At 38.9% G+C, this 23,694-nt stretch overlaps 1 protein-coding gene across 4 annotated transcripts in view; it reads right to left on the reverse strand.

Annotated features, from left to right (window-relative positions):
* The window catches only part of npnta (nephronectin a), a 128,272-nt gene that overhangs the window by 37,936 nt on the left and 66,642 nt on the right, over positions 1-23,694 (reverse strand). For 2 of the 4 annotated variants that reach the window (XM_007234302.4, XM_022684514.2), the window contains 2 exons: positions 15,571-15,672; positions 7,185-7,304 (listed from right to left, as the gene is read on the reverse strand). In XM_007234302.4, the coding sequence (XP_007234364.3) occupies positions 7,185-7,304; positions 15,571-15,672 (222 nt within the window). The remainder of the gene's footprint in view (positions 1-7,184; positions 7,305-15,570; positions 15,673-23,694) is intronic. The other 2 variants (XM_022684515.2, XM_007234303.4) reach the window with 1 other exon arrangement.

Here is a 23,694-nt window from a genome sequence, read left to right on the forward strand (position 1 = left end):
TCATTTTTCTTTTAAGTCATTTTAAAGCCCTCCACATGGGCGCTGGGTGCCCCGAGCTGATAGGGTGACTGCTGAAAAATGTAATTCAGGTGCAGACGACAGTGGGAGAAAAATGAACGGCAGAAATAAAAAAAAAATCTAAAATGTCTGCTTTATACAGGAGCTGTTTAAAACATGCTGTATTTCAAACACTGAATCGCTGAGCTCCTCATTTCTGGGCAGCAAAAATATATCGACATTCTTATCATGCCGTTCATCATCAATAGAGGTGGGAATTAGAGCTTAGTTTGGGCCCAAAAGAGCTTAGTTTGGGCTTGACCCTGACCCGACCCATAAACTCATTATGAGCCCAAGCCCGATTTAAACTCGACATTATTTTTAGCAAGTACAGCGCTAAAACTGAGATTTTCAAAATCATTTTCAGGCTTTTGAATGAGCAAAATCTGTTCAGAATGATGTTAAAAATTAACATTGCAACACTAAAGAAGCATAGACCTATAATTTAAGAACCCAGCCCAAGGAAAGTGATGGGAAATCTAGGCTCGACCAGGCCCAAATTCGATACCACAATACACTGTACACAATAATTATGACATCACAATACTGCGATTCTTCAATATTTTATAGCATCTGTTTTACTGAAGAGAATAACAAACTCAAATACTTAAATAAGCAAATAGTAGGATTTATCGCAGTCATATAAAACTTAAAGTTAAGAAAGCCAATATAAAGTTCAGCAAGCCAATTTTTTTTATTTGTTTTGGGAGGGTAATTAACGAGTTTAAAGGGCCTAAGTTTCAATAAACAATAATATTTGATCCCAGGTATCGACAATGTACTGCAAAAAAAAAAAAAAAAAAAGAAGATGCATAACTACATTTGAATTTTAGTTATATTAAGATGTAATAACTAAATAGTCATTAATATATAATAATCACTGTTAGTAGTAATAACTGAAATCATATGAATATAAAATGCATTACTATAAATTCCATTTTACAAATGATATTTAAAAGACATGTCTTTAGTTTTATGTGTTTAGTGTTTAAAAAATTGCCTATAATATTTATGTTTAAACACAGAACAAATCTAGTTTGTACTTCAAAACAGCAGAACAAAATTCAATCTGCCGATTCTGACACCAGATCTTATTTATGTTTTATAACACAATTAATCTGACTATAATTTCAGGATATGCTGTTTCATTCAAATTGGATTAATCTTATTTCTTTTATTTTTGCATATTTTAGAAAGCAATGTGTGTTTATTCGCAGATAAAACACTAAATAGTATAATTACAACACTAGATCTACTTAATCAAAACATTTTTTAAATACGTTTTATTAATACAGGGCTTTTCTCACATTCAAGCTTCTGTGCTTTTTTTTTTTCAATAAAAGAGGAACATATTTGTAGTATTTGTGTAGCACCAGTGAGCTTGGTTTGAGAGCAAATAATTGCCTTGGCTGTTCCACATAGGTTTTTTTCATATTTTCCCACATTTTCAGCATATTTGTTCTTTAGAAACAGTTGGGCTGCTAATTATGTTATACTGAGACAAATATACTGTTATTTTTGGTTGCGTTAGGTTTTAATTTATTGCTCTTTTTTAAGCTGAACAGATGAATTTGTGGGTGGAATGTACAGGCAAATGAATTGTGAAAAACGCCCCAGATACTGTGTGAGGAGAGAAATCTGTGCGGTGTGAAAACAGCAAGAGCTCATTAGGGTGAAGCCCAGGTTCCCAGCCATTTTGTCCAATGAGCAAAATTACAGCAAGACGAATGTGCTGATATTTATGGCTCTTTTTGCTGGCTGTAATTAATTGTTATTTATGCCACACCAATGAATGTACAAGTGATATTACATAATTAATGTACACTCATATAAATAATAAATAGTTGCACCCAGAAGGAAGATTAAGCTTACCAGGGACAATAAATTATGAAAAAAAATGAACGAAATTAGACTGATATGAGCAACTCATGGTCATATATATTTAGACACACATACAAAACTAGTGTTTAATGCAGGTGTAACAAGATGTCAGACATCTTAGCATGGAGTTGTCGAGGTTACTAATGAGCTCCTGAATTAATCAATCCCATGAAGATGGGGTGACCAATGAATCAATGTATAGAGGCATCGTGGTCAACGTCAAGCTCAACGGTTGGTTATCACATAACACATGTCCAGTAGGGGTGTCACGATTTCGATATTTTATCGAAATCGATCGAAATGATGTCAGGGTCTCTAGCCTCGAAGTCAAAAAGAGGATCGACAGTCCCTCCCGCAAATGCCACAGCGCAGACAAAGAGCAGCCTTTCTCCAGAGAATGTGGACATTCTCATCTTCTTAAAGAAAAACTTAAAAATATAAAAATAATAGTTGTTTTGTCTAGCCTCAAATATGTTCATAGTTTTGGTACCTTAAGGAGCATCTTTCTCTCAGATAAAGTTAATAATATATCTTTATTAAAGAAAAAACTTGTCATTCTCAGGGACCGAAAAAGTCTTAAAGTCTTATTTTTCATGTTTAACTGTTATAGTAGGATAGAGTTCAGATTGTTTAGGCTCTTATTGTTCTATTATTTTTTTACATGACTGTTCCTGTTTTTTATTATTTATTTTAATAGTGAACACTGCTGCTACCAAAAAAGCCACTAGATGGCATTACATATATATCTTAATTAAATTATTTAAATTTGACCATAAGTGCCTAATGTGGTGTATTACAGATCACTTGTATCACTGTGTATCACTTATATTAAGCCCACCTTTTAAAAAAAAGATATTGTAAATTTGATGAATCAAATCAATGACTGACCATAGACTAATCTAAAACTGGCATAGGCCTCTCTGCTGTAAAAAAAAAAAGAAAATCGAGAATCGAATCGAATCGAATTGTGACCCTAAAATTGGAAATAAAATCGAATTGAGGATTTAGAGAATCGTGACACCACTAATGTCCAGAGGTCCGATGTCATGGTGTGGGGTACAATTTCAAGATCACAGCAAGATCACAATTGATCTTTATTACAGGCACTTTGACAGCCAACACTACCTTAATGGAATCCTACAACCAGCAGCCCTACCCTTTCCAAACTAAAAAAAAACTCAAAACAGAGGACTATTCCAACAGGACAATGCTCGTCCACATACTGCTGCCATCTCTATAGATTGCTCTGAAGACACACACTTTACTATGGCCAGCCATAGAACATCAACAGACCCATCTTCAATAAAAATGTTTGGGAATGTGTTTATTTCTTTTATTGCTGATGATTAATTATGGCTTACAGCTAATAAAAACCCACAAATCTGTGTCTCAGAAAATGATTATTATTTAAGACCAAAATAATAATTGGTACTTTTGTCAGTGTGGGCAGTGTGCCAAGTCCTGCTGGAAAATGAAATCCATGAAGTGCTTAGGACTAGATATAACACAGTGGATCAACACCAGCAGATGACATGTCTCTCCAAACCATCACTGATCATCAGTAAATTTTACATTTCATTTGTAAATGAAGGGATCAGAGTCTGGAGGAAGAGTGGAGAGACACATTCCAAACTGCTTGAGGTCTAGTGTTGAGTTTCCACAACCAGTGATGGTTTGGAGAATCATGTCATCTGCTGGTGTTGATCCACTGTGTTCTATCAAGATATCAAGTCCAAAGTCAGTGCAGTGTTTTCCCACAAAATCTTCCCTCTGCTGACAACTTTTATGGAGATGTGGATTTCATTTTTCAGCAGGACTTGGCACACTGCCCACACTGCCAAAAGTACCAATTGGTCTTTTACTGTATATTAGGGGTGTCACGATCTCGATATTTTATCGAAATCGAATCGAAATGAGGTCACGATCTCGAGTATCGAAGTCAAAAAGAGGATCGACGATCCCTCCCGCGCGCGCTACGCAAATAGCGCAGCGCGCTACGCAAATGGCGCGGCACCAACACAGCGCATCCTATTCATTTAAATAGAGATAGCCACTGCATGAGCGCAGTCGGCGGGAGTGTGATCACTGTTTTTATCTGTCCAACGGGGGAGGGGGGGCGGGGGTTGGGCGCGCAGGTTTTGTATCTGTATCTAACGGAGGGGTGGGTGCGCGCAGGTGAGAGCGTGTGAACTCGCTGAAATGCGTGTGTCAGTGTGACTTGAGAACACTGACTATAGATCACAGTGAGGTGGATTAAAAATCTTAAACTTATAATTGACTACACCTGTTGCTTTCCATTGAATTAAAAAAACAACTTTCTCTCAGATAAAGTAAACACAAGCGTGTTTCTGACTAAAATAAAAGCTTTTCAGGAGAGATATAAGTTATGTGTAAATATTTATAAGACAATACCCACATCACTTATCTAACCAGCCTGTACTGATTTCTGCCCCCCAATAATGCTTTCAATAACCTCTTGTAACCCCTGGGAGCCAGGGGTTACACTCTAATAGCCTTTAGTAGTCTTCAGTAGCCTTTAAAAGACTTACCTGGCGGCCGTGGTGTGTCCACTAAACTCCGTAGTTATAAACATCCTGAGGTTAGCAGCGCGCTAACTGACCTGTTTATAATGTAATCCGAGCAGTGCCTCCGTGTCGGCTGTTCTAACCTGCTGCTGTTAGCTGCTTGGGCTGAAAGATGAACTGTAGTGAGCTGTATTATCCGGTTAGTGGGGTTAAAACCTTTATTTGTTTACAGAAACAGTAAAAACGGACTGGCTGAGCTCTGTAGCCCGTGGCTGGGCTGTACTGAAGTAGTGACTGAGTGAAGAGAGCGGGGCTTGTGCTGCTGCTGCTAGTGGTTGGATGAAGAACTGCAGCTTCATGTAAGTGAGCAGTTTCACCAGCCATCCACACACAGCTCTGATAAACTGCTTGTTTTAATAGTGCACACTGTTGCTACCAAAAAAAGTCACTAGATGGCATTACCATATATATCTTAATAAATAAGAATAATAATATTTATAATATTTATAATAATAATAATAAATATATTATTTAAATTTTATGAGGCATAAAATAATAACAAGAAAAAAAAACAAGAAAATCGAGAATCGAATCGAATCGTGACCCTCAAATCGAAAATGAAATCGAATCGAGGATTTAGAGAATCGTGACACCCCTACTGTATATTATTGTAATTTTCTGAGACACTGCTTTTTTTTGTTCACTGTTTTATTTCGGCTATAAGCCATAACCATCAACAATAAAAAAAAAATGCTTAAAACAGATCAATCTGTGCGTTATACACATACATATATTTAACTGAAATAAAGTAATTTTTCAATTAGATTTTTTTATATACACTAGTATATGAAATACAGAAAACAGAATGAGCTTATTTGAATGCAGCCTACGTTCTGAAGTTGAGCAAAATTACAGCAAGATGAATGTCCTTATGTTATTTGTGGTTCTTTTTGCTTGTGTTATTTATTCCACACATATAAATTGTACATAGAGAATGTAAACAGAATTAGGATGTAAAAATGTAAAAATCCAAGATATAGAACACTGTTACGCATTGATGTCATTTTACAGAGAATTAAATACAGAACATTGCTGTAAATACAACATACTTATGTGAGAGTTCCCTAATGACTGTAACTAACTGCAAGTAGCAATAGATGCTGGGAAGATCAGCTAATGAGCAGCAGTGTGAAAAGCTGCTTAACCTTTTTCACACTGTGTTATTTCTGTTTAAAAACAGCTTGTTCATCACTTGTTCTTATTTCTTACACTTGATATATAATGTCCATCTTCCCTATTGGCTTCTGAAATCATTGTAGTGTAGTTTCACTAGCCAGGTTTGCCTTAGCTTGAGAATTCAGTTATATTTTATATAATAAATGTTGTTGAATGCCAGGCCAAAGTGTAGTAGGCTATAGGAGCAAGTTACGATTTTCTTTAAGCAGGCTGGGAAGTCACTCCAAAATGGTGCAAATGAGTGAAAAAGTAGTTTTTATAGAGTAGTTTCTATGTTTTTGTTTTATTTTTTTACAGCAAGTATTGTTTTAGCACTGCAGTTTTTCAGCCATTCTAGAAAGCAGTTAATTAGAGTATATTATAGTGTGTAGGCACTGTAAAATAAGAGAAACATGCTGTTAAAATAAATTGCAGTAAAAGCACTGCAACATAAATACAGCAGTTTAACCCTTCTGTTATGTTCATTTGTCAGGAACAGCAATGGTGTTCCAGGTCTATTTGACCCGGTGCATGTTTAATTATCCAAATAATATCTTAAATAATTAAGTATCCAAAGTAATAATTATTTGAGGAATAGTTCAATCAGGATAATCACACTTAAAAAACAAAAAAAAACAAATACAAACTTTTTTTTTTTTATGTTTCACTACTTCACTACTTTTGAAAGACCTGAAAAACATATTAGACATAATAGCGTTATGTCTTTGTTTTAGTTTTGGTTTATTGCAGGGGAGTTTTATGTTGATTACACTAATTAACGCAAGCAGAAGAAGTTTTTTTTTTTTTTTTTCCCAAATTTTTCTCATTTTCTCCTCAATTTAAATAGCCAATTACCCAACCACTCATTAGCACTCCCCCTTTCACTAGTAATGCCCCAACACACCAGGAGGATGAAGACTAACACATGCTTCCTCTGATACATGTGTAGTCAGCCACCGCTTCTTTTTCGAGCTGCTGCTGCTGATGCAGCATTACCGAGCAGTGCCGGCAGCTTGATGGCAAAGCTGCATGAATGGGGGTTTGAACCTGCAACCTCCCACTCATAGTGGAAGCGCTTTAGACCGCTGGACCATTTGGCGCCCCCGAAAGAGGAACTTTTATACTGAAAAAATACTATTTTCCCCCAGATTTTCAAACTTTTAAACGCGTTTAAAATTTGACCCGTAACATAACAGGAGGGTTAATTACTGTAAATTTACGAGATTTTTTTTTTTACAGTGCATACAACAGTCAATGCAATACAGAAACAGCATGAGCTCATTAGGGCCCAGCCTGGATGCTAGGCTATTTCTTTTCGTGTGGAATCAGAGCACACACACAAACAGCTGTAGGAACATAAAGCAGCGTGGTCGTGTGTGTGCTCTGTTCTTGGTGAAAGCAGTACAAATGTTGGGGGAATGCAGACAGCGGTGCTGTTCGCTGCGGAGCAACACGGCAGCCTGGTGGCAGACAGCTAAATGAGACAGTGTGTGAGAAATGACTCACTTCCGCAGCTCCCATCAGGCAGGAGCATGTATCCGTTCAGGCAGTAACACTTGTAGCTGCCGTACGTGTTCATGCACCTGTGTTTGCACGGTCGAGGCTTCAGGCCACACTCGTTCAGATCTGTGAGAGAGAGAGAAAGAGAGAGAGACAAAGAAGGAGAGAGAAGAGGTTAAAGCTTCCATATAGAGGACTCTGGGGCTGGTGGAGAGAGGGATTAACTACAGGTCAAAGTCTAAAGGTCAATCCCCTTAAAGCTGTGAGGCTGTGGAGCTGTGTCTGGACAAGCCCACCCTGAAGAATCCACAGAGGAGAAGCTTCTACAGCAAACCTGCTTATTACATCCTCACAATACAGGAAAACTCTCTTCTACTCAACACTCTTTAAGACCTAGTCAACCACTGACATCATTCTACAGGAAGTACTGGCCAGCTTCTCCCTTAGAAATCCTCTCTTTCACTCTCTCAGTCTCAGTGACACTCACCGTCAACAATCTGTCTACCTCTAACCTTTTAAAACGATATTAGAAACAGTGATACGCTGAGCCGAGAGGAGAAGGGTTGCCAGATTTGAAGTGTAGCACCTGCCAAAAGCTCAGGAAAAGTGCATGGAAAAGTCAACAGCCTCCGGAAATTAATTTCAGGATGCCAGCCTGGCATGCACGGTAAGAATACCGGAAATTCCAGCCAGCATGCATCAAGGTAAAAAAAAAAAAGAAAAAAAGAAACAAAACGAAAAAGTTCTTTACCCTGAAGGTAGAGGGAAGGTGGGGTTTCCAAGCACCAGTTTGGTCTGAAGTTGGACAGGCCTGTAATTAAGCCTTTCCAACAATTAATCCAATTAAAACAGTTATTCCCTTTATTATTGGTTATTTTATTTATTTATTCATGCATGAAGAAATATATGTTTAAATTCAGCACTTTTTTAGTTTTTTATGTCAAAAATGGTTGACATATGGTTTTTGGAAGGGCTTCAATAAATTACCAATTTACATTTACATTTAAGACATTTTGCTGACACTTTTTTTCCCCCAGAGTGAATTTAAAGGTTAATTCTGTTATAGAGATGGTTCAACGTAGTGTTAGGAGTCTTGCCCAAGGACTCTGATTGGTGTAGCACAGAACCCAGCCACCCAGAGCAGGAATTGAATACATTGAATCCCACATAATCCCACATAATGTGGTAGCTCACTGGCAACCAATTAACTGTTATTCACCAAATAATTTATCATACAATATCTGAACATAACCTAAATGCTTATTGCTGACCTCGATATTGCCCATTGTCTTTATTGAAGAAAGAAGAGCCCATTACTGAAGATTACGCATATGTGAGTAAATATGTAAAAATAACTTTATTTTGTTTGTGTCTTGCTTATTTTATTTGGTATTTAAACCATTTTTATAGTAATCATAACATTTAATGCCTAAATTCTTAGTAGTAAAATGAGTATAGTTGCATTATTATGCTGTTATATGATCATTATTATCAGTGGCATGAAATTATTTCTGGAACATCATATTAAAACACAAATATAAATATTGTGACAGGTCTAAGCTTGGATCAGCTTTAGGTAGTACAAAGATGAATAAGATAAGATAATGACCTTGATTGGTTTCTAGATTGTGGCCAGAGCATTCTTGTAAGGATGTAATAGAAATATTTTTTTCTGACTGCCCACTTTCACGATTAACTAGCATTAATATTTTGTTCAAAATATGTGGAAAATGGCTTATTTAGCCGACCGGAATTTTGCCAATTGTCCTTCTGATATTATCTTGTCTTTCTGCAGAGAAAAACGTGTTTTATTTTTAAATGATATTAAAATGATCATTAAGAAGGAGTTCAGTACTGAAAGGAGTCGACAGAAGCTAACTGTGTCTCTGTAACTCGTCTCTGTACTGTAAGCTACGCTGCCGATACTTTTCTGGGCCACCCGCTCTGCCCGATGCCCCCAGTCTAATTTACGCAGCAGTGAAAGTGGATCTCTCTGGCAGGGGTGCATGAGTGGCTCTGGTGTGGCCCAGTTCAGAGAGAATGGCGCCATCTTTAGCGATGGGCTATGCTCGGAATGCATCCTGCCGAATGGCGTTCCAACTATATACCCGAGACATGACACAGACTCAAATAGACCAATGACGCGCTCACATTCTGTCACATAAACCGCAAAGGGGTCACGTGACCCAGACGACTGGTGAGACGGGTGGCGCTATGAATCACTTCCTGTCTTAATCAAGGTATTCAATGGAATTTTTTTGAGTTTAATCCAATAAAAGAAAGGAAACTGACCAGTTCAAACCTTAAATCTGATCAAGAGGTGAGATATTTAAGCAGTATTATTGCGATTATACAGAAGTTTCATTATCACTGTTTATTAAAAGATTTTGAGTTAAACAGGATGAGAAAATGCGATCAGTTGGGTTATAAAAACTCTGCGAGTTAAAATAGTTCCATTGCTGCACTGTTTGTAGCTACACTGTAAGCTCTGCATTATTATCGGGCATTTCAGTCAAAATTCAGTCAAACTCACCCAAATAAACGTTTTTCAAGAGAGAAATCTGTGTAGATTAACATCCAGCACTCGTTTGACTGAAAGAAAAAAAGTGTTGAGACCTGCAGAATTACAAGGGTCCTCTACTTTACATTCATCTTAAAACACCCTATATTTACTGGAAAATATATACATCTAAGCTTTTATTTTAATAATAACGACTCTTAACCTCATATTAGTAACTGATAATGTGTGTAATAATGCATATTCTTGAGTCACTGGGCTTTTATTTATTTATTTGTGTCGACTGCGTCTTTAACTGTGCCACCTATTGCGGGACATGGTGTTTCTGCACTGTGCCTCTATGGGATACAGCGGCTCCCAGTGGTGTATAATGACCTTGCATTTGGTTTGTATTTGGTTTGCAAGCACTGCATCTTGCTAGGTTACCTGTATGTGGCGGAGTGAGTAATGCATAAAGAGCTTCGGTTACAGTGCATTATCAGCTGATAATTGCACTCATAAAACGCCTCTCAGCCAATCACACTGCAGGGTCAGAACTAACTGTGGTACAATACGCAGTTTTATCATCCCGAGTCCAGCGTATGCTCTCAAAATGCCAAACGCCTCAAAACAAGCTCATTTATCTGAAGGGCAGCAGGAGATTTTAATCCTCCGACTCAATGTTTCTCTGACCCACATGACTTCATTCCTTTATCTCTCCAAGCGCATTTTTCCTCCAGCCAAAATTCCTGACATTTGACACACTTACAAGAAGCAGAGCTCTGCACAAACCAAAAATAACCATCAAAAAAGAGTCAATATAGCCTAAAATCATCCACTCCAAAGAAAAATTAACATCCTCATTTCACTCCAGCTTCTCCAATTAGACAGCAATTACCTGCTGATTGGGATCATAATTGCATGATGTCCAAACGCCAGAACCTTCTGCAGAAATGTATTTTTTCATGTGGATATCATCCAGGCCATTTGCCAGTGGATTTGCATCACTCAGGTGTCATTACGATGTGAGAACAGAATTTAATGGAATGAAAATGGCAAATATAACAAGATTGAATGCTCATTAAAAGTTTAAAACGTAACTTCAGTCAGTTTGTGCCTGTTCTATTTGTTATTAATAGTAAATGGGAGCATATGGACCTTCACTCTTTAAAACCTGAGCACTGGAGCAGATCATACGTGACCTTCCATACTCTCCAAGCTCACTTTCACATATAACTAGGTAGTATGCACCATATGTTTGCATAGGAACATGTTAAACTACTTTAGAAACAAGTGTAATTGACTAAATAATGCAGGTGGTAGCACAAACATGTTTAATGCAATAAATGTGATAAAAAAGGAATGCAATTTAACATTTGCTATAGCATAAGAAAACATCATGCTAGCATAGAAAACAGGATTAGGCAGTGGGCAAATAATGAGGTCATAAAAATCGGAATAAAAAAATCAATAAAATGCAGTGTTTCTACTTTCATTTTTTGCAGACAGTATGAACTCAAGATATCTCTCATTTTGACTGGTCAAATTTAATTTCATTTGTGATTTTTACATCCATTCCTGCATTTTATTCCAAATAAGTTGAAAGCATTTTCCACTTTTTAATGTGCCCACTCCTTGAGGACAAGTCTGTAGAACTGTACCTTCATACTCCACATCCATGGCTTTTTGCACTGTGTGCAGCTTTCTTGGACACTGCTTTTGCATCAAATCATGGTGATTACAATCACTTGTGTGTGTATTTTGTTGTAGAATATGTTGCAGGCAACTGAAATTAAGTTGATCAGACAAAAAATGAAATATTTTGGGTTCACACTGTTAAAGTCAATGTAACAGGTTCTTTAATCGGAATTTCTATTCACTCAAACACGTAAAACTATGAACAGAAACTACGTGCATTAGGGCTGCATGATATATCGGCATCGTGATGTGCGCATGCGCAAAAGTCACATTGCAGGATGCCACTTAAGGCAATTAAATCAAACACGTCATGTTGTAAGTTGCATGTTTTGATTCTTGACACAAGAAGTAGGTACACATCGCTGTCTCTGTGTGAGTGACAGGCTGCTGCTGCTGCCTGAGCAGCATAAAGGGGGAGGGGCATCGTGATTAATTTAGGAGTAAACACAAAGTAACCGCACGGCCTCAATTAACATGGTTCGGTATGTGCTTGTAAGCGTAGGCACGTGTTAAAAACTGTGCACCTCAGTCCAGCACAGTTTTGCGGTGCAGATATTTCCAGTTACAGCCGAATTCACGCTTTTAATCACAGAAAAACGCTCTTTTTTACCTGTTAAAAAGCCAGAGTTTTGAGTGCTCTGGGCTGACTCAGCTCTTGATTGGTCCAGACATGAGACAGCATGTGGGTGGGGGCGGGGCTGGTGACGTTATGGGCCCTGCATTGTTTAATATCACGATACATATCATGAAAAAAAGAACATATTTGCCAATATCGTGCAGCCCTAATGTGCATGTGCAGGCAAAAGGTTAAACTTAACATAGAAATTGCTATAACTAATCATTTGCAAGCGTAATAAATTGTTATCCTTCAAGACAAACCAGTATAACTGATAACAGCAACAGGAACTCTCTGACAAGCCCTCCCTGCACTCTTCCACACCCCAATTTGGGTTGTTGCCCTTTTGTTTTGTCTTTATTTCTCTGCCCTTTCTGACATCTCTGTAATAACCTCGACCAGGGCCAGAATCTCAACCCTCAGGTGACCTTTCCACCAAACTCGTCTCGCCCAACCGAGTTAGTCTCTCTGTATTAGCAGCGCACGCTGTCCGGGGAGTGACGGGAAGCTTTTTCACACTGAAATGGCTTCACTTCCCTGCAGAAACAACTAGAAACAGCTGAAAACAGCAGAATTTAAATGTCACAAACGTGGATTACTGGAGCAATGCGTCCAGCGCCAGGCAGCAAGCTCCGAGCTACAGCACATGCGGAGGGCAAACCAAAAAAAATAAATAAATGAAAAAGACAAAAGGAAAAAATACAAAGCACAACAATCTGCTGTAGGAGGGGAGAAAACAGACAGACGGAGAGATGAAAAGAGAGAGAGAGAGGAGCAGCGAGACGTTCTACAGAGCTTTCACTGCAAATGAACTGTGAGAAACACTCTAAATGATGCATGGAGAGAGAGAGAGAGAGGGAGAGAGAGAGAGAGAGAGAGAGAGAGGGAGAGAGGGAATTTGAGGAATCTTTTTTGTACACAGACTAAAAAGTACAACCTTTAATGAAAAGGATTAAAAGAAAATTATTTTTAAAAAAGGAAAAATATACAAAAACAAATACTGTTTGTCTTCTGCGTCACATGACCATCCACATAGTGTGGCATTTAATAATCCATAGCTAAGAATAAAAAAGGGAAACAGAGGGAACGAGTAGAGAGAGAGAGAAAATGGTGGTGTCAAATAGAAACACAAAGAGCAGGAAGAGAGGAAATATAGACAATTGTCTTCAGTGTCACATGACCATCTCCACACTCCACACTCTGGCATTTAATCCATATCTAAGAAGAAAAGGAATGAATTGAGACAGTTAACAGCACAGCAGACGGATCTCCACAGCTGAAGAGGACAGCACAGAGACAGCGGTGGGTAGGAGAGGAGTGAGAGGTGGGCTGAGGTGAGGAATGGGCAGAAGAAAGCGAGGGAGGGAGGAAGAGTGGACAGACGAAAGAGAGGGAGAGGAAGAGAGAAGAGAACGACGGGCTCCCGGAGATGAAAGATGGTCTGGTTCACAAGTTCAGAGAGCTGTGAATCGAGAAAGACTGACAGATAGTGTGTGTGTGTGTGTATGTGTGTGTGTGTGTGTGATTGAGGGAGTGAGTGTGAAAGAGAGAGAGGGGGAAGTGACAGAGACACAAAGACAAAAAAAGGCAAAGAAAGAACAAGGGTAGAAAAAGAAAGAGGGAGGGAAGAAAAGCAAAGAAAAAGAATGATGGGGTGATGGTTTGGTAGAAAGGGATAGAAGACAGAAAAGCAGAGAAAGAGATGAAAAGATGGAGAGAGAGAGGTAAAGTGTCAGGTAGATAGAGAGGGTGATGAGAGACAGAAAAGACAAAATAAGGAAATAAGACGTAAATGAGAGACAGATAAAATGAAAGAAATGAAAGTAGGGTGTTAGATTGGTAGAAAGGGAAGAGACAGACAGACATGGTAGAAGAAACAATGACAAAAACAAGTGGAAAGTGAGAGAGATAGAGAGAAAGGTGATTAATGACAGGTAGAGGATGAAACAGTTATAGAAACAAAGGCAGAGAGAGAGAGAAAGGAAGGAATGGGTAGCGGTAGAGTGTGGTGGTGTCAGATAGAGAGATAGATGGATGGATGGATGGATGGATGGATGGAGACCAAAAAATAGGAGGGAGAGAAACAGAAAAAAAGAATTAGGGTAAGATAATGAGGACAAAGAAATAAAGACAAACAGGGAGATTGAGACTGAGTGGAGGAGAGGAAGGGAAAGAGAATCGTGGTGCCAGAGTAGATAAAAAGAAAAACATAGAATGGGAAGGAGAGAGAGAGAGAGAGAGAGAGAGAGAGAAAGAGAGAGAGAGAGAGAGAGAGGGGTAAGTGTCTGGTAGATAGAGAGGGGGAAGAGAGACCGAAAGTACAAAAAACTGAAAGTAGGGTGTTAGATTGGTAGAAGACAGACATAAAAAGGAGAGAGAGAACAATTACAAAAACAAGGGGGGAGTAACAGAGATAGGTAGAGTGATTAATGACAGATAGAGGAGGAAAGAGTTAAATAAATAAAGAGGCAGAGAGAGAAAGAAATGGTCTGGTAGAGGGAGAGTGTGGTTGTGTCATTCATAGATGGATGGATGGATGGATGGATGGATGGATGGATGGATGGATGGATGGATGGATGGATGGATGGATGGATGGATGGATGGATGGATGGATGGATGGATAGATAGATAGATAGATAGATAGATAAAGGATGTTTGATTGGTAGAAGAAGTTGAAGAGAGACATAAAAGAAAAGAGCGAGAGAGAGACAGAGAGACAGAATACAAAAATGGGAGAGTGAGATAGTAAGAGAAAAGGATAAAATAATTAATGACAGAGGAGAAAAGAGTTTAAAAAAGGCAGATAGATAGATAGATAGATAGATAGATAGATAGATAGATAGATAGATAGATAGATAGATAGATAGATAGATAGATAGAAATAGGAAGGGAAAAAGAAAGGAGAGAGACAGAGAGAGAATTAAGGTAACACAACAAGGGCAGAGAGATGAAGACAAACAAAAAGAGAGATGGAAAAGGAGAGGAGGTGAGAGAGAAAAAGTGGTGGTGTCAGAGTAGATAAAGAGAAAGGCACAGAACAGGAAGGACAGAGAAAGAGAGAGAGAGAGAGAGAGAGAGAGAAAAGAGAGAGAGAGAAAAAGAAAGAAAGAGACCAAAGTAATTTATTATTAAATGATTAAAAACGCTCCCTCAACTCTTTTATTTTCTTTATTGAAGGTAATTCTTTTGTAAATAAGTTCATTCATCTATTAAAAATGATTTAATTTCATCTATTAAAAAGTCTATTCAATTTCTCTAAACATCAATACATAGAGATAAAAATCCTTGGAGAGAGCGAGAGAGAGAGAGAAAGGATGTGAAAGCCACAGCTTCTCTGTACAGCCTGGAGGGTCCGGAGGGTCTGCAGGAAAGACACATGCTTGGCGCTCTGAGGGCTCATCATTCCAGCCATACTGCACTAAGTGTGTGTGTGTGTGTGTGTGTATTGGGGGGTGGTGGTGTTGACTCTCTGAGGTGAATGGACTCTTGCCATGCAGGTGCTGCTGCAGGAGAGGGTAGAGGGGGGAAAGAGGGAGGAGGTGGAGGGTCTCCCAGTGACCGGTGGAGTAACTGTAGCTCACCCTCCGGAGGAACCCCCACAGGCTGCTGGTCCATGGTGGGAACAAAGACAGGGGGGTAACTGTCCCACAGAGGCATGAGGGGGTTTACATAGTCCTGCTCTTCTTCTCAAACATTAGAGGGAGAGAGAGAGAGAAAAAGAGGGAGGGAGAGGGAGAGAGAGAGAGAGAGAGAGAGAGGCATAAAACCATGGAAACAAACACTGTATATGTCTAAATATTGGTGGACACCCCATTTAATGAATGCATTCAGCTTTAATGTGCTATTAAGTACATTTACATGTAAGATAGAAGAAGAAGAAGAACATGGACAGAATTACAGCTCTTAAAAAAAAAAAAAAAAAAAAGAGACCACTTAAAAACAATGAGTTTCTTTGATTTAACCAAATTGAAAACCTCTGGAATATAATTAAAAACGAAGATGGATGATCACAACCAATCAAATCAAGCTGAACTGCTTGATTTTTTGCCCCAGGAATGACATAAAGTTATCCAAAAGCAGTGTGTAAGACTGGTGGAGGAGAACATGCCCAGATGCATGAAAACCGTGAATAAAAACCAGGGTTATTCCACCAAATATTGATTTCTGAACTCTTGAAACTTTATGAATATGAACCTGTTTTTTTTTTCATTATTTGAGGTCTGAAAGCTCAGTAACTTTTTTGTTGTTTAGGTCAATTCTCATGTTTCTAAAAAAATGCTCTAAATGACAATACTTTTATTTGGAATTTAGGAGAAATGTTGTCTGTAGTTCATAGAATAAAACATAAAACATGTCCTTTTACTCAAACATGAACCCATAAATAGCAAAATCAGAGAAACTGATTCAGAAATTGAAACGGTCTCTTATCCCCCCCCCCCCCCACACACACACACAGTTTAATATATTATATTGACTAAAAATAAGAAATATATGGATGGAGCTCCATATAAGGCTTTTGTGGCGAGCTGGGGAGCTTTTTTTTATCACTGAATGCAATCAAATCCTCACAGCAATGTCCCAAATTCTGAGAGATTTTCACTGGACAGTACTCCAGAGAGACAGTCACTCCAACAAAAGAAAAACACATTCTTTAAATGTCACATTGTTAAAACCCTCATTTAAAAAAAAAAAATGAATGAGTGGATGAGTGTCCCAATACTTTTATCCATATAGTTTAGCTTGCAAATGAAATGTTGAAAATCAATTTTCATGTTTTAGATAATGTAAAGCTTCTTCATCTATGTTTTTACAGTATTCTGTTTTTCAGACAGAACCGCGGCATCCAAGCCAAGAATCTGTTTAACAACCTTTAAACAGATTTCCTTCAGAGTGCTTTATATAAAGTAAATGAACACATCCAGCAGATTACACACCGTGAACCCGTCCACATTCCTGCGGAGGAAAGAGTGACATTATGCAGTAAGAGGATTAGGCTTGTGTGAGTTGGTTTAAGTAAAGAAAAAAAGAAAAAAAAAAAAGTCACATTCCTGCAGAGACAGAACGGTGTCTGGGTGAGATCTGGCGCGTCTCTCTGCCTCCATCTGCTCCCCTGCAACAAAAGCAGGCATGGCTTTGGTGTCACCATGTGGAAAAGAGTCACGCCCAGAACCGTCCGGATCGCTCTGCTCCGTGCCAGTAAACACAGCCTTTATTGTTGGCGACAAAAGGGGGATATCTGACATTAGAATGCTCTGAAGGGTCTGAAGGCTTGGCGTGTTTGAAGCTTTTTACAGAGCGAGGCTCTTCTTAAACAGCTGTGCCACTTATATCCCGGTCAGCACTCTCCTAAACACTCAGCCCAGTGACACTGACATGCCCTTCATGTCCTCCGTTACCGCGTGATTTGGCAACTTTGCGGCTGATAAGAGGATACAGTGGCAGAGAACTGAAAGTCAGCATTTACAAAAAAAAAAAAAAAAAAGTCCCTGAACTGACGAGCATCCCCGACATTTGTGCTCTCAGAGGACTTCATGCATCCCACACTCTTTACACACAATTTAATAACAGTGCTGTACTATAGGGACATTCCTCTGTATGAATATTTCCACATGTTTCTATTGTTCACCCCCTGCCACTGATTTCGAACACAATATAAGAATAATGCTTCATTATTAGATTATTAGTCCTAAAAATGACTTAAGACAGATATACAGTAGCTATAAGGATGTACAGGGTGTACACGGTTTTATCATTAGAGACTCTTGAATCCAACATAATGGACAATCAGAAATTGTCAGTGACAATCTACACAGAAATCTGTGTAGATTTACATCTAGCATTTGATTGATTTTTTTTTAAGAATTAGAGTTTTGTTTACTTAGCTTAGCTGCTGAATTAGAAGAAAAACATGTTCCTTACTAGTTCATTGTTCCTTACTAGTGTTGCATAATGAGCCTTATAATCTGGTGCGCCTTATGTATGAAAAAAAAAGAACCAGAAAATAGACATTTATTGATAGTGCACCTTATAATCCAGTGCAATTTATAGTGCAAAAAATATTGCACCAGGCAGAGAAGCTCAGTGGCAGACGGCTGTCCCAATCCTGCTTCACAGACAGACTCAGGAAGTCTTTTGTCCCTCAGGCCATAAGACTGTTTAACTCCTCTCAGCACAGCAAATTAAAAACTGACTTTTTAATTCCGGTCACTCCAAGAAACATTCCCTCATCTCTGCAGACAAGTTTTTCTTTTTTTTCTTTTATTTCACTGCTAAATAATTATATTATATATAATTATATAACTGCATTCTTGCACTGTCTGAATGGATGTATGGATGCATCTTAATGGGATCAATGGGATCTTAAGGGTGCTGGAGTGCTGCAAAGCTTTAAACTGTCAGGTCATGGCCACAGATTTAGAGACTGAAGATACAATTATCTGCAGTTTTATCCTCTGATCAGCTGTGGGGCGGCTAAACCACACAACAGAGGACATCAAGGACAACTACAAAAAGCCTGAGACCATTCAGCTGCTTAATAGCTCCTTATCCATCCATCAGTGCCTGAGCCTGAGGTAAAGACGGCCAAAACAAACAGTCAGAAAGTCTTTCAAAAGTTCTTATGATTTCAGCCTTTATACCTTTTCACTATTCTCACATTTGTAAGTTATTGTTTTTTTGTGAATGCATTTTACACTTATCATCAAAAATAGTTGCACCCAGAAGAAATCACCCAGGAGGAATGAAACATGGTGGGTAGTTCTGATGCTTGGCTGTGCATGTGACATAAGCTAGGAGGGGCCTTATCGCTGCATCTGACTGGCTATATAAAGATGTCTCGTTGAGAATGCTTTCCATTCTGATTCAGAGAAAAAATTAAAAGCAATTCCGGCATGAATGAAAAAAATAATAAAATAAAATGCTTCTCTGGTGAGCTTTTGTTGACTGTTCTTGGGCTCCCTATCTTCTTATAGGGGCGTTGGGCCGTGTCCCAATTCTCTAGCAGGGGCAGGGGTAGTGTATTGGACTGCGACCCTGATGACACGATCCTGCGTGAGGAGCGGGGTGTCATTTATTTATTTTTTCCTTTTCTTCTTGGATTTATCTGCTTTGAATCCAACTGTTCTGCAATTGGGTTCAAGAATCCTCCGGGCTGGAGAGCTACTAGTCTGTAGCACTCCATCCCATTACACTTCATTTTCCAAAACAGAAATTTTTTTTTGTGGCCCGCCACGTAATGGCTTGGAAAATATGTGTCCTGTGGCCAAACTTAATTGCCGAACCCTGGTTTAGATATTTAATCATTTATTGTTCCTGATAACCTTCCTGATATCTTCCTTCCTAATATAGTGTTGCAACGAGACCCTTCTTTCTGGGTGCAATTCATTTTTAAGGATGAGTGTGTATATTCTTGTTTAGGTATGTTGAGCAGATATGCAAATGATCATCATAAATATACAGGGGTTGGACAATGAAACTGTTCAATCGGAGCACAGGTAAGAGCACAGTTTTGCTCAAAGTATTGCAATGCACACAACATTATGGGTGACATACCAGAGTTCAAAAGAGGACAAATTGTTGGTGCACGTCTTGCTGGCGAATCTGTGACCAAGACAGCTAGTCTTGGTGATGTATCAAGAGCCACGGTATCCAGGGTAATGTCAGCAGGACATCCAACAGGATTAACTGTGGATGCTCTAAGAGGAAGCTGTCTGAAAGGGATGTTCGGGCGCTAACCCAGATTGTATCCAAAAAAACATAAAACCACGGCTGATCAAATCACGACAGAATTTAATGTGCACCTCAACGCTCCTGTTTCCACCAGAATTGTACAATGGGAAAATAAATTATAGTGGTCTAAAACCAGGTGTTTCAGTTTCATTGTCCAACCCCTGTACATTCAGGTACATTATGTTAGAGGCATCTCATATAATGTTCAACACTTGTGTGTTTACTTCTGTGTCTTCTATTATGGACACAGTGAGGAAAATCCCTGCCGACTACGCCAGCATGGCATTAAATACAGATGGAAAATGTTTGGAATAGTTTAAAGGGTTTCTCTCTTTGAAGCCTTTGAGGCACAAGGCTCTTTTAACTCTGTAGCTGTGCTGCTTATATCCCGGTCAGCATTACTAAACACTCGCTCCACTGACACAAGAGCGGCGTCCTTGATGGGGCAGCAGCAGCAGAGGCGGGCAGGGCCGGCGCATTGCGGTGTAATTGAACAATGCGTCCGTGTTAAGGCTAATTACATGATGACACGTAAAGTATGTTCTGTAATCCGCTCAGCTCTGATTCGCTTTCAACTTATAAATATCACAAGCGGGCGGGAGGCCGGCGCACGTTTCCATCAAACACTGTTGTCCCACGTGCAGAAGCTTATGAGAAAATTAACCAGGCTGATAATAGAGTCCGGCGTTTGTTGATTTAAAAACTGGACACCCATTCGTCAGCCGTGACCGGAGCCAGGGTGATTCCATATCTGAGCCGATGATCTCAGAATAGAAGCACTCTATGACTAGAATAGGACACACAGCACCAGCTGTTGATATACAAAGCATGAGTGAAGTATGAAGAAAACTTCTTCTAGATTAGTTAACTTGTATCTATACAATTTGCTGTTTTTACATGAATGGGAGTGTGTTTATTTCAGTGGCAGATTCTATAATTTAGCAAATTTGCTGTGCCATTTTATATATTATTTCTCAATACCAGCAAAAATATTACTCAAAATAAGCAGCAATACTTGCCAAAAGCATGAGATAGACAATTTAACTCCATAAAATTACATAAAACAAGTAAAAAAAAAAAACAGATTCCACAGGTCTCTATTGGTCTTTTTTTTTTAAACTTTTTTTTTTTTTTACTTTGGATCAGCTAGGTCCTACTTGGTTAGAGGAGCAGACTTTAGACCACGAGGTTGTCGGTTCAATTCCTTGTCTTGAGCAAAAAATCTAATCCCAGTGTATGCCCACTGCCCCTATTCACTAGTGTGAATTTAAGTATGTGTCTACACTGCCACAGACAGGTAAAATGTGGAGGCTAAATCCAGGTTTACAGCTGCAATTTATTATTATACAGTAATATGCAAATGTTTTAGGCATCTAAGCAAATTATACAAATTCATTTATCTCAGCAATACGAGTGTTTTTGCCTGAAAAAAAGCATCAAATCAGAGTCCTGCACGGCTCCGTTTTTTGAGACCCGCACCCACCCATATCAGCAGAGTACAGCACCCACCCAATCCGTACCCGCCCGGACCCGCTAATATTCTACCAGTTACGCACCCGTGCCTGTGAAAAATCACACAAATTGAAAGTATTCCCATAGTGCACTTTATTTTTCAATGCGCCTGTGAAAAATACAACAACATGTGGCCAACGAGGTTTCTGTAGGAAATAAGTGCCAAGCTATTGGTAACATGAGACATTGTTTTTGATTCAAAATTTCATTTTTTTTTTTCCTGAGGAAAAAACGTCAGTATGACAAAGTAAAATCGCCCTGTGCATGGTAGGGGCTATCTTAATATCTATATATCTGCTGTGCAGTAGCCTATGTTAATTACGTAGCAAATAAAAGGCTACTAAAAATGACCGCTTATTCACGTGCTACTCACCCGTATTGAACTCACCCGCCCGCGTACCCACCCACAAAATTTCGGTATTGCCTGTGTCCGCGGGAACCCGACCCGGTGCACATATGATTTCAAACAGATGCAAATAAACATAAATACAGTAAAAAGTAACAGGAATTTCTCATTTTTAGGTAAGTAGGTTGTATCCTGAGCCAAGCTGTAGAACAAAGTTTAGTTTCAGATTTCTCCTGAATGCCCTCAGCCAGCATGTGTATAAGTTCAGTTCCGTCAGCAGCTCACCTGATTTAACATCAGTAAGAGTTGATTCACCAAAACATGTGTTGATATGATGAGAACTAGAAATAACTCTATTAAACTCAGATGAGGAGGAGAGATTAGGAGATGTTTTAAAGAAAACAGGCCAAAACATTAGTGTGGTGTAGTGGATAGCACCACCGCCTGCCAGAGCTATCATGTGGGAGACTGGGGTTCAATTCCAGGTCTGGGTGAGTATGCTGTGCTACACCAATAAGAGTCCTTGGGCAAGACTTCTATAACACTACATTGACCCAACTCTGTAATAGGAATACGTAATCTTGTAAGTCGCTCTGTATAAGACAGAAGCGGCAGCTAAATGCCTTAAATGTAATGTAAAGAAATCGGGGCTGTAAAAGCTCTGTTTTTTGTAAAATTGCTGTTTGTATTGTAATGCTTGTATTTTGCTGAGCGAATACACACTTACTTCACAGATAAGAAGCTTTATTTTTACTTAAAATTCCCACAGGTGCTTAAAACTTTTGTACAATACTGTATTTCTCCCCAAAAACACAGATCAGATAAATTTGGATTATTTTGGGTGGTTGTAAATCTGCGTTGAGCTGCTAGAGGTCAATGTGAAGTGATTGAGGAAAAGTGAGATCCTCCTCTGTTCTGTTTTGAAAACAATTCGCACTTCATGCCGCCACACAAAGACAGCCATGCTGAGATAATCCCAATAAAGAGCAGATCTGCAGCTTTCTTACAATCAAATGCCCTTCAGAACATCTGGAAATTGTATTGAACTGTATTGCTGCTGTGAAAAATGGTTAAATAATCCTCTGACGTTCCTACAAAGTACAACTGCAAATGTTAAATACGAGATATTTAGGCTGTTTTTAGGATTTGTAGGGTTTGTTTGTCTCAGGCAAGCTGATAATACATTCTCGACACAGAGCAGACACAGCAGGTGCGCACATTCTCATTTACGAAGTCCCCCACAGAAAATAATCATCTTATTAAAATGATTCGATCCGTGCTGAGTGAAGTGCGGCCCGGTGCCATCTCAGTGCTAAATGGATTAGTGCCTTAATGAGTTTATTTGTTCTGGGCGAAGACACCCATCTGCCTTAAATCAGCTGCGTGACAGTGATGCTACAGTGATGAGCAACTCTGGGCAATCTACATAAAATGGAGATCAAGAGAGGTTAATGCTAATGATGCTATAATTGGAATCTAGTTTAAAAGGCAGATCTGTGAGACTGATTAGGCCGCGGCGTTGAGTAATGTTGGAGGGTTTGAAGGAGATGAGCGCAGAGCCGCGAGGCACGCCCTTCTTGAAATGCGGTTCACGCCACTTTAGCGGGCGTTCCTTGATGCCGATGGACTCGAATAACAACTACATTGTTATCTGCTTGGCACACGCCTCATGCATATTTATTATGGGCACAAATCTAATAATAAAATAAAAGATTTATGATTCTCAGGAAAATCACAATGTTTGCAATGTTCTCAGCGCTTGTTCCCATTAGCTACAGTGTCGCTGTTCTTTGTCTTATTCATCATTCATCTGCTTGAAGGCTGTTCTTTTGTCTGCATGAGTCCTTTGTAAACAATTTATAGGGTAAACCTGTATTCATATTCCTTTATGCAATTATCTACCAATTGTCAACCAATCACGTGGCAGCAGCCACAGTACAAGGTACAAAAGCATGCAGATACTGTATAAGCAAGAAGCTTCAGATAATAATTTTGATAATTAAATTTGATTTAATTTTATTTTCAGGATTTTAATTGTTGGGTGTCAGAAAGCCTAGAAAGTTTCGAGAACCATTTCTAGAACTATTTCTAGAACTGCTGGCCACCAATTTCCATATGA

Source organism: Astyanax mexicanus, chromosome 7 (genome assembly GCF_023375975.1).
Source record: "Astyanax mexicanus isolate ESR-SI-001 chromosome 7, AstMex3_surface, whole genome shotgun sequence".
Classification (NCBI taxonomy): Eukaryota; Metazoa; Chordata; class Actinopteri; order Characiformes; family Acestrorhamphidae; genus Astyanax; species Astyanax mexicanus.